Source organism: Primulina tabacum, chromosome 10 (genome assembly GCF_025594145.1).
Source record: "Primulina tabacum isolate GXHZ01 chromosome 10, ASM2559414v2, whole genome shotgun sequence".
Classification (NCBI taxonomy): domain Eukaryota; kingdom Viridiplantae; phylum Streptophyta; class Magnoliopsida; order Lamiales; family Gesneriaceae; genus Primulina; species Primulina tabacum.
In genome coordinates this window covers 2,316,834-2,328,040 of record NC_134559.1, presented here as the reverse complement: position 1 = coordinate 2,328,040, position 11,207 = coordinate 2,316,834, and the positions used below count along the sequence as shown (strand labels likewise).

Sequence of the window (11,207 nt, the reverse complement as noted above, 5' to 3'; positions counted from 1 at the left end):
AATTATAAAAGTCACGACAGTGAAAGAAATATTTGTTACTTGGACATCAAGCATAATAAAAAACGATGAGACAACAAAATTTACTTCTTGTGTTAATTACTTCTAACTAATGATTTGTTTACCACTTCGGTATAGTTTATTCGAAAAAGGGAAGAAAAACCACGACTTTTACGAGGTAAATATAGTGTACTAAATATTTTATAAAAATATCTAGAATAATGTGAAATCTCGATTATTGTTTATTGAAAAAACACACACAAAATTGGAGAACATGTCTAAAATTTAAGTTACGCTTATTCAGTGTTCATTATGGGAATGAACAAACAAAACAGAGAAATAATAGAATCATTATTCATATTGGAATTTGCTCCCTGAAATTTTTTCATCTGATATATTAGTCGCTAAAGCATTCACCCACATCAAACGAGATTTTGGGAGATGTAACATCAAAATTCAAAAAAAAGTTTTTGAAAAAAACTCGAGTTCCTACTGCAATTACTCATAATTATTGTTACTAATATTCGTTATAACAAAACAAAAGACGGAGGCGACTCCTTGAACAACATGAACAAAACATTCCCAATCATACCCCTAAATTTTGCAATGTGCAAAGCAATAAATTATGTTTGCACAAGAAAAGGTGAAATCACATTCTAGCCGACGCAAACTGCATTATACCTTTATTCAGCTGGAGCCAAGAACTCTTCGTGGATCCAGCTGACCGCTGCAATAACTTGACAAGACAGTCGACAGCTCTTGTCGACCCTTCCATTCTTCAAAAGGTTTCAAAACAATAGGAGCTTCTATGGCCGCGGAATTCACACATAACATTGTGTTGTAATCCTCATCACCAAAATCGGGGAGAGCCTTCGCTTTTTTGTCCCAAGGGTTCCATACAACTGTGCATAATGAACATCTTTTACAATGGTGTGTTGGAACTGACGCAAAATCTTCAGAGCGTGACAAATGAAGTACAAATAAAATTAGTCACAAATGACGAAACCTGCATCTGGCATGCCATCTTTGCGAAGGACAAGGGTTCTTTTCTTCTCGTGATCTATTACGGCTATCTTAGTTGGTGTGCTCAAATACACCCGGTCAATCTATAAAATGACACAAAAGATGCAAACTAAGTGGAAATGTTTCCTTTTTGTAAGTTTGAAATTCAAGTTCAGACAGGGTGGGTTTTTAAAAAAGCACTGAACTAATAATTAGATGCAAAAGGTGATATGAAACAAGTTACCTCGCCATCAAAGGTAATTGCATCTGCCTGCTCAGTGAATCTCTCCTTTTGTAGTAAGTTATCAAAGTAGTCAAGTGTCTCCAAGCCCTCAACGCGCACTTCACTGCAAATCAAACAGCATCATGCAACCTATCTAAAAGGGTAGAAAGTATCTAGCAAATTAAGATTTAAAAAGGAAATGGAAAAATCAAATTTCTCACCAACATGATATAAAATGTGCCGCTGAGACATGGACGCACCAGACCAAAAATCAACAAAAGATAAAGAAAATAGCAAAAAGATAGCTAGCGAAGGTAACAAGGCAAACCTGATATCAGATACTGACAGGTAATTGCATAACACAAATGTAAAGGAGAAAGGCTTGTTGTCAGTATTTCGCACGCGAGGTATCATGGTGAGCTTGCCAGCAGTTAGAGAGATGCGCAAACGCAACTCAAATCTGTAAAAAGAATCAGAACTAGATTGAAATCTTTTAATATAGTAGTATAATATAGATTATATTCTAAACCATTTCGTAATTTAAATTGACTTTATAAACTACCCAAGAACTCAACTTAAACTACATAAACTGAACAAATATATAATGGAATTAGTCGTAATATTTTTTATCTTATGTGCATTAGGTGTCATTATTTACAAACAGACGTGTCACGTCATTTGAATCTTTACCTGTGCTGCCAGATCTTCAGATCATCTTCTGTGGATTCCAGCATAAGATCCACAGTTGAATGATTGCTGGCAGGGGGCAAAGGTGAAGGAGAACTGTCCAGTGACCACAATCGAGTGCTTGCAAATCCATGTTGCTCCAGTGAAGTAGAGTTGGTAAACTAAAAAGTGCACACACAACATAAGAATACATAACAACTCAAAATGGTCCTGTCGATTTTACAAGGTTGTTGGGGTTCACCTGTGGAAAGTTTATGTGTATACCACCCCTGATGGCTTTAGAAGACCTCCGCGCAGCCTGCTAAACAGAATAAAATCAAATGTGCAATATTACAGCTTTTAATTTAATTCATGATCACGAAAGAATATATCTTGCTTGCACAGATCAGATAATAAATAATAGGTTTACCTTGCTGCTTATGAAGATCATCTCTTCCCTTCGTTCATTCTTCCAAGAAACAACCTGGCCCCCATGCAAAAGCACCTGCAGCAATATGTTATTTAAATTTATTCCTAATCCTCGTCTACAATTATGTACATCGATCAAAATCAAAAGTAAGGTGAGCAGTGTGACCAAGACAATTCCTCGGTGAAATGATCCACAACAGCGATCGAACTGCAGGGAAACCGTAAAATAGCCACAAAATTGAAAGATTGCGAACCTCGGCACTCGAACCAGAGGGCTCCGACAAAATAATCCTCGGCGATCCGTCGCCGTCCTGAACAATATTCACCGGCATCTCACTTTTTTTCGATCTCTCTCTCAAATTGCTCACAATTGGGCGTCCTTTTCCTTTCCTCCACTCCAGCTACACAAAAAAAAAAAAAACGAAAATCAAACAAGAATAAGTAAAATTACGAAAATTAATTCGCGGACAGGGTACACAAATCACAAAAAAAAAAACATCATACTGTAAACGCAATGTAAGCAAATAATAGATGCAATTTGTACAACAAAAACTAATCGTTCATTAAAGGGGAAAAAAACAAATGACAAATGAAATCGATCATACTTTTGGAGTTAAAAAAAATGACGATTAAACGATCAATCTAATAAAATATCAGCTTCGATTGTGATTAACAAACCACAATCGATCGTCGAGATCATGACAGGTTGCAATTTATACAGTATCGCAGCATACGTTCCAACGATTAAAAAATTCTTACAACAATGGAATCGGAGTCGATTTCATCCAAAGCAGAGAGAATCGAAACGCTCCCCTTTTGAAGTCATTGGATTCTAAGGGAAGAATGGCGTCGTTTTCTGTTTAAGATTGGGCCTCCGGTGTCGCAACTCTTGAATTTATTTTGGGTTTGGGCCTCTACTCGTCGTCCTTCGATGGGGGGATTTGATTGGGTTGATTTGATTTGATAGAGGTCGTGCATGTATTTTTTCTAGGGCATGTAACCAACTTTTATTTAGTAAATAAATTTTATATTGAATCATGATTGTTTAAAAAATCTTCATTAGCTGTAAAGTTCAGAGCTAGGATATTGATTCAATTTAGATAATAATATATTGTAATTAATAAACAAAAAACATAAATTTTCTTTTAATCATCCAACTGAACAGTCATTTAATATTTGACTTGCTAAAAACTCTATGAACAACAAAAAAGTTTCAACGTTGTTAACACAATCAAAAAAATCCAAACAAAACTTTTTCACACATTCTAAATTTCTAATCTCGATCTCGTCACTCCATAAAAATTTAATGATATTCAATGTAAACTTTTACGATATTCAAACTTGATTTTAAAAATTTTATAAAAATCTAAAAATATTCAAAAATCAACATGCTTTTAACGTCTTCATAAAATTCTAGTAATTACAAAAATTAAAACATACAATTATAAAATGTCCAGAAAATTATTTTTGATTCAACCTAAATATTTAGGGTGAATATTTAATTCAAATCACATAAAGACTTTTCATGTATATATTAAAAATAATATCATTTATATTTATACAATTATTAGTTAATTACTTCTTTTTATCATCCACATGTTACTCTTTTTTTAGACTTTTAAAAAACATATGTTTTTTTTCTGTGCTTTCAATAGTTTAAAATCAAAATCATTAATATTAATAACTTTATTTTTAAATTACGATCACAAAAAACTCATGAAATTTAAAATTATATATGTTAAAATTTAAATAAAAAAATTATTATACTACACAAAAAATTATAATATTTTATTAACTCATAAATTAAAAATAAAAATGATAATTTTTAATAAGTAAAATTTAATTTTTTATTATTTTATATAACATTTGATATCAAATTATTTTTTATAAATGGAAATGAATTTGATTCGACAAAATATAGTTTGAAATCTATTTACTAAAACCAAATCAATCCAGACGCAACTGAGCATAATTATATTTGTTTTTATTTTTATTTTCAATGGAAACTAAAACCCAGGCACAGTGGCAGCTTCATCGAACGAAACCCTCCTCGCTGATCTGCACAAATCTCCGGTCTGTTTTATCCAATATTCTGTAATTGCTCTTCCAGTTCGGTTTTTGTTTTTGTACTGAAGAGATTTCTCTGTTTTGATTAGTGCCTGATTTCTTCGTAATTCAACAACAAACCTGCGCCATATCCAATGGACGAGCCGAGATTTGTTCAAGGGTGTATGTAACAGTCGCGATCACCGTCTTACAGCGTCACGGGGAGCTCGTCCACAATCTCGAGAGCTGCAATGGCTGGAAATGAGCGTCCCGTCGAACAAAAGTCCCGACCCATTATCCGCATTGGCCTCTTTCTCATCTCGCACAGTGTTTTGGTTAGGTAATTCAGCTGTTTGTTCACAAATTGTTGGAATCACCAACCCTTTAAAGTCTTTCTTATTGACCGAAATGCAAATTAATGATGTTGATTACAGTGTGTTGTGCTGCACTGCTGGAATCGTAACTCTCCTTCTTTTGCCACTTCTCGCCATAAACACCCATGTATCGGAAAATGCCCTGATGCCTGGTCCGATTCATCTCCCCTTTCTTATTTTTTTGCTGCCCCGGTATAGTACTCTGAGTTAGCAGGTTGATCAGAGTGGTAGATATTATTTTTTGGTGAATTTGCCGACCTTTCATCATTTATTATATGTTATCTTGCTATTTGATTACTAGACCACAAGGGATATCTCTTAGTTAGTGTGATTAGTTTCTTGCTTGGTGGACACAAGTCTGTGAACCTCGTTTTACAGTGTGTTTTGAAGTTTTCCATGGTAGTATCAGATTTTCTTCTTCTAGTGACAGGATCTTCTATGTCTAGCATGCAGAACTCTTGATTTGTCGCATTGCATCATTTGGTATCATGTTCTAATTATTTTATATTGACAAAAGCAGAGAGTCCACAGTAATCTAGTTGGTCTAGGTGTCGATATACGTTGGGAATCTGAACGACCGAACCATAGTGTGAAATCACACAATAAGTGCGATTTTTTTTTTCAATTGAGGAAGACCCCTCCCATTTTCCCGTTGGGTCTGTTGCGTGCAATGTATCTAGAAGGTCCATGCGTCAGAAAGAAGGTCTATAAATTGAAAATCAATTGGCCTTTTTTGATTTGATACTTTCTAGTTTCTGCTTAATGTTGCAAATTGGGTTTGGTTAGGGTGGGATAGCGTGAAGTTATTGAAGGCTAATATCTTATAGTAAAGGTTAATATCTTATTGTTGGTCATATTATATTGTTAGCAGAATACTATGATTTTAGCCTCCTTCAAGGGTTTGAATGACTATCTAACCATGTTTTGAACTTCACTTTGCAGGTTCTGGCAGTCCGATGCTCTCGAATGATGACGCTTCAGAAGGGCAGAGATTTTTGAACAAGCTTTTAAGTTTTAATTCAAAGACTGTGAGCACAGGAATGTAGGTATCTTCGTTGTATTTAATCTCCTTAACAGGCTTAAGCTATTGCTCCATTTAAATGATTACTTAATCAGAGTGCACTTCCACAGTCCTACTTAACATTTTATGTTCTATTCAAGTTTCTTTACCATCTAAAACTACTGACTAGGAATAATTACCGACTTCAGAGATTATTTTGCATCATTCCCCTTCTGCAGCTTAAACCTTGACTATTCAGACCTTTTCTAGTGATACCTCCTGAATCCATCGTCCTCTATGCAGTGACTAAAGGTGGATTCCTTTTAGCATATCAAGCATCAGGGCGTTTACTCATAATTTAACCAACTTAATGATTGCTTTTAAAACTGCACGTACAAGTTTGAGCAAACATGTATGATATTATAACACAGCTTGAAGGACTCTCGTGGCTTCTTTAGTTTCTGTTTCATTAGCATTTACCTAGTTGCTTTATCTCTAGTCTTGATGGAAAATGCTTGATCTTACATGTAAAGAACAAAAGGCATCTGGTCCTTCTCCCCTCTCATCATTTAACATTTCTGCCATCTTATTTTCACCCAAACTAAGTGTCTTCTGTTTCTTTATACTTGGATGCAGTGAAATTCCAGAGGTGATAGCAGAGCATATCTTGGAATTGGGTGGTGAAGCTAACTATCACAAGTTTCATCCCCTACTTAACAAATTTCATCCACTACAGTTCTTCTTGGGTCCTGATGCAGACATTGTAGAAGGGAACCACAGTTGTTCATCTTATGGGGTCAATACAATTGGAATAATAAGGGCCCCACGTGGTGATGGGAAGGAAGCTATTGTATTAGTCACACCTTATAATTCTGTCAAGATCACTACCGGCGAAGCCTTATCGCTTGGAGTTGCGTACTCCGTATTTTCTCTGCTTTCTCGTGTTACTTGGCTTGCTAAGGATATTATATGGCTTGCCGCAGATTCAAAACATGGTGAGTATTCTGCTGTTGCTGCATGGCTGAGAGACTATAACACACTTTCGATTGGTGACTTGAAGCTGTATTCAGAAATGTGTGATGGCTGTATTCTGCCTTCTGAGAAAAAGACTCAAACTGCAGGAGAAGTAACATCCAAGGGCTTTCGACGTGCTGGCACAATGGCAGCTGCACTTGTGATTAAGGTTGCTGATAGCAGCAAAGAATTTGAGAAGGATGTTCTCAAAATATATGCTGAAGCATCCAATGGGCAGATGCCAAATCTAGACCTCATTAATATCGTCAACTACTTGGCTGTTCATGGACAAGGTTTACATGTAAGGGTGGAGAAGATTTGGTCATTGCTTGATTCTTGGTGGCTAAACAGTGTCGGAGAACTATTTGGGTTGCTAGGAAAAGTGGCTAAAAACTTAAATCCCCAGTGGAAATTTGGGATCCCTGCTGCAGATTATGTTGAAGGTGCTGCAACTTTAGCAAGTTCCCTCTATAACCAGGTAATCATGTCAATGTTCCTGGACAAATTATTCTGTGGAAAACCCAGCCATTTCATTATAACACTAAAAAAAAGGATCGACCACACCTTTTCTTATTTGTTCCTTAATCCGTGAAGTAAAGGGTTGGGTTGTTGGTTTGCACATTAGAACTATTTTCTTTACAATCTGAAAAGCCGTGAAGTAAAGGGTTGGGTTGTTGGTTTGCACATTAGAACTATTTTCTTTACAATCTGAAAAGCTTATATCAGTTATTTGCGGCATTATTTCAATATTTTCATGCTTTGACATTTGTTATGATCTTTTTTTATTTTATTTTATCAGGCATTAGGTGTTCCCACTGGCCCTCACGGGGCTTTTCGTGATTTTCAAGTTGATGCGATTACTATGGAGATCTCACCTAAGTTTTCTTCGAGTCACAGAGTTATGTTCCTTTTGCGTGTAGGCAGGTCAGTGAAAATTGCTGGAAAATGTTATTTCTTCGAATTTTCTTACACTGAACAAGGCAGAAGTTTCTTAGTCAAGAGTTTTCTGTATAGCAGTATAGGAAGGTGATAAGTGTCAATTTAATAACCCATACTGTTGCTTCTAAATGGTCAATTCTTATTGCTCTATCATAACATAATTATATTTTTCATTTTGCAGGTTGGTCGAGGGGGTTATACGATCTGTAAATAATCTCCTTGAGAAGTTCCACCATTCCTGTTTTCTATATCTCTTAACGTCTCCAAGTAGGTTCGTCTCAGTGGGTGTCTACATGATTGCCTTTGCACTGCTTATTGCTCCCTTTCCATTGGTTGCTGCATCTCTTTTCTCCGATGTCAGCAAACCGAAGCTTGGAAAATATGATGCTCCATTTAAACCAGATCCTGCTGATGAACATGCCTCAACTTTCACATCATGGAAATGGCTTTACGCTGCTAAAACAGTTCTCATCGTCCACTTGTGGAGTACCATCGTGACATTATTCCCTTATTTTATCTATCAAATTCCTAGTTCCTCATCATCAATCAACCTTCTAATATTGATCATTCTCTCCATACTCAGCCTCTTCTTCATATATGCCATATCCGAATCTTTTACATTTCTGAGTTCAATTCGCCCCCAAAGAGCAGAATGGGCTCTCCTCAAATCAGTTACCATGGCAGCTGCTTTCATTGGACTTTGTCTTATGTCAGTTGTAAATTTTGCAACAGCAGAAATAGGAGCGCTGCTATTGGCTCCCTTGTGTTTGACCATTGCACCCTTGAAGCTTGATTTAAAGGCAAATACCATAAAGGCTTTAGCTCGGGGATCTTGTAACATACTGTTGTTGATTGTTGGGTTTCCTCCAACAATGTTTCTATTGTCTAAAGGTGCTTTAGCGGGTTTTGATCATGTAAAATTTGGCGATTTCTGGGATTGGGCAGAGTCCCTTTGGGCATGGAACAGTGCTACATATATCTATATATGCATGGTTCATCTTCCCTGCTGGGTTCTGTGTATTCACACTTTAATGCATCACTGTTAGTGATCTTCAAACTTTTAGGAAGTTTGTTATGTTGGTTCACATAATATTGGGAACAGTCGGCATTTATGCTGCTCCAGGCTCTGCCTTCAATTTGGCTTGTCAACTTATTCTACTTCGGTTCTTAGATACATTTGTTCCACTTTTCTAGCTTCACTAACTTTGCTAATGGGGTTTACAGAAGTATTGAAACAGTTGATCTTTTAGTCATTGTCATATGAATATCTTCTTAATGCTTGGGTTGAATTAATTACTCCTCCATTTATGGATATCAGGGAGAAAAACATTACTTCAGTGGTTAGATTTTTAGATAATTTTTTTCGCATGAAGATTGCTTTGTACAACATAGTTTATGGTAGTTAGGTCATGATTTAGAGGCAGTTGTCATATAGTCATGCTTTACTCTTTTACACAATTTCTGCATTTTTTCAGTGTTGAATCTTTTGGTCTTCATTGTTGTTTTTTTTTTGCACAACCAGAATGTACTCTTTTATGACTTTCGGACAGTCATCTATTTGAGGAAGTTATACTCACCATGTTCTCTGTCTGATTTGACTTTCAAGATAGTGCAAAGGGACATATTAGGTGCCTTTTCTTGTTTAGTATTTCTCATTTTCTTTCCCTTGTTCAGCAATCAGAGGTACTCAGATTTTGCATGATCTTCGTCGGTGGTATGTTATCATGCTATATGATAGTCTTTGAACTATGTAATCTTATGTATTGATGTGTATTCCACTTCACACGACTAGTCTGCAATTCCAATTATCATGTCCAGTTCCAGTCCTCAACATCCCAAATAAATTTGAAGGCGAGACCGACAGGAATTTGTTGGCTGTCGTATAGAATGGATGAAATGTCGTGTGCGGAAACTAACCCCAGAATTTTACACATGCGTTGAATTGCAAAAGGAAATCGTTCCCGTGGTGGAGTAGTTTGGCTTTAAGTCGTTTTTTTTGTAAACGCGAGGTAAAACTAACAATTCCGTAAACCAACTTGTAAATATAGTTCATTCAAAGAGGAAAATCTTGAGTACGTCTTAAATTTTTATTTTTTAGATTAGATGATTACAGTTATTTATCGTTCAAATCATAATCATAAATATGTTTAGATACATAATATACGTGCAATAACATATGCCTGAACTAGAGTATATAATGATTTAATCCTCAAAAAATAATTTATTTATTATTCATTTAATTCACCATCTGTGTATCTACCTCGATATTCACAACTGGTGAGCAACACATGTCCAAACCCGACCTTCAATTTCTCAACCAACTTGTAAATAATAATGTTGTTATAAATAAAAGTTGATAGCAACTTAACTCCTAATAGGTAACTTTAATTTCTATTTACAACCACTCCTCATTTGGCAAGAGAACGTCAACAATCAACTTAGCGACCATCTACATTATTTCAAGTGAAAATCCTCGAGTTATATGTGGAAAAAAAAAGTGTTTGAAATATACTTCAAATGGTATATATAGCTCGTGTCTCGATTATCCGATCGAGCTAAGATGCGAAGTGCCCTTGGCAATAGCTCCGGATCTAGGTCGACGCGTGATGTGACCGGATAAAAATGGGTGCAATATATGTGAGCAATTTCACCTGGTCGGGTTATGCAAATGATGAGGGATGAGAGCACAACGAGATGTGTTCAAACCAGATATTTTTCTCCCAATAAAAGCTGGTGCTGACCTGCAAACAAGAAGATAACCACGTGAATAGGCGTCGGAAGGATGTCCGGCATGGTCACTCTGATGCTAACGTCAGCCGGTGAATGAGAAAAATCAATGTAGCAAAGAGAAATGTTGTATCAATTGTGTATCAAAATCTAGAGAGTAATTGATGTGAGAGATATATATGTGAATGAATGCCTTAATGTTTAAATAAACCTGGTGTTTATAAAAAGAAAGTCAATGATGACCTTGTTTTCAGTGCCTACTTACTAATTGTGGCAAGATGGTTGTCTATACCCTACTTTTCTGACACACAAAACTGTCGATTTCGCTTTGTCAAATCCATTCGATTCTGACACTAATGATTACCAATATAAGATATCACATACTTGAGCACTTGAGTGAGGTGCTATTATCGAGGTAACCTGGGTAGACCATCACAAGAGAACTCGTCTGGAAGCCCGGCTTCTGGCAGCTCGAGAGATGATGTCTCGGGCATTCATTTGCCCGTCTATTATATTTGTCGGATTAGCCCAAGACTTATCATAACCTGATCCATGACCCGAGATTAACTAATACCCATGACCCGAGATTAACTAATACCCATGACCCGAGCCTCCCCTGGGGGTATCACCAGACTATTCACCTTTTCGGAATTCGAAGCGTTTTGGGCCGTTCAAAATTCTAGGGCATACGTCATCATGACATCAGTCCTACCCGCTTAAGAATGTGAAACTACAAAAATTTTCCATGATTGGGAACAAGAGAGTGATCGGGATATATAGCGAGAAAGAT

At 36.3% G+C, this 11,207-nt stretch overlaps 2 protein-coding genes across 4 annotated transcripts; one reads left to right on the top strand and one right to left on the bottom strand.

Moving 5' to 3' along the window:
• Nucleotides 1–487: 487 nt before the first annotated feature.
• On the bottom strand, nt 488–3,268 carry LOC142505827 (putative glucose-6-phosphate 1-epimerase). 3 transcript variants are annotated; one of them, XM_075618942.1, is made up of 9 exons: nt 2,996–3,268; nt 2,572–2,718; nt 2,319–2,393; nt 2,151–2,210; nt 1,913–2,070; nt 1,551–1,682; nt 1,244–1,346; nt 1,004–1,103; nt 488–899 (listed from the first exon to the last, which is right to left on the bottom strand). In XM_075618942.1, the coding sequence occupies exons 2-9, from the start codon at nt 2,647–2,649 to the stop codon at nt 685–687; spliced, it is 921 nt and encodes a 306-aa protein (XP_075475057.1). In that variant the 5' UTR covers nt 2,650–2,718; nt 2,996–3,268; the 3' UTR covers nt 488–684. The 3 variants fall into 3 exon arrangements, with proteins under 3 accessions (XP_075475057.1, XP_075475056.1, XP_075475058.1); XM_075618941.1 differs by having other exon boundaries at nt 3,077–3,267; XM_075618943.1 differs by having other exon boundaries at nt 2,151–2,207; nt 3,077–3,262.
• A 1,004-nt stretch (nt 3,269–4,272) lies between these two features.
• LOC142505189 (GPI transamidase component gaa1) lies at nt 4,273–8,930 on the top strand. Its single transcript, XM_075618053.1, has 7 exons — nt 4,273–4,390; nt 4,474–4,703; nt 4,798–4,889; nt 5,680–5,779; nt 6,374–7,229; nt 7,551–7,675; nt 7,872–8,930. Exons 2-7 carry the CDS (start codon nt 4,615–4,617, stop codon nt 8,734–8,736), a joined length of 2,127 nt encoding a protein of 708 aa, XP_075474168.1. The 5' UTR covers nt 4,273–4,390; nt 4,474–4,614; the 3' UTR covers nt 8,737–8,930.
• The last annotated feature ends 2,277 nt before the right edge of the window (nt 8,931–11,207 follow it).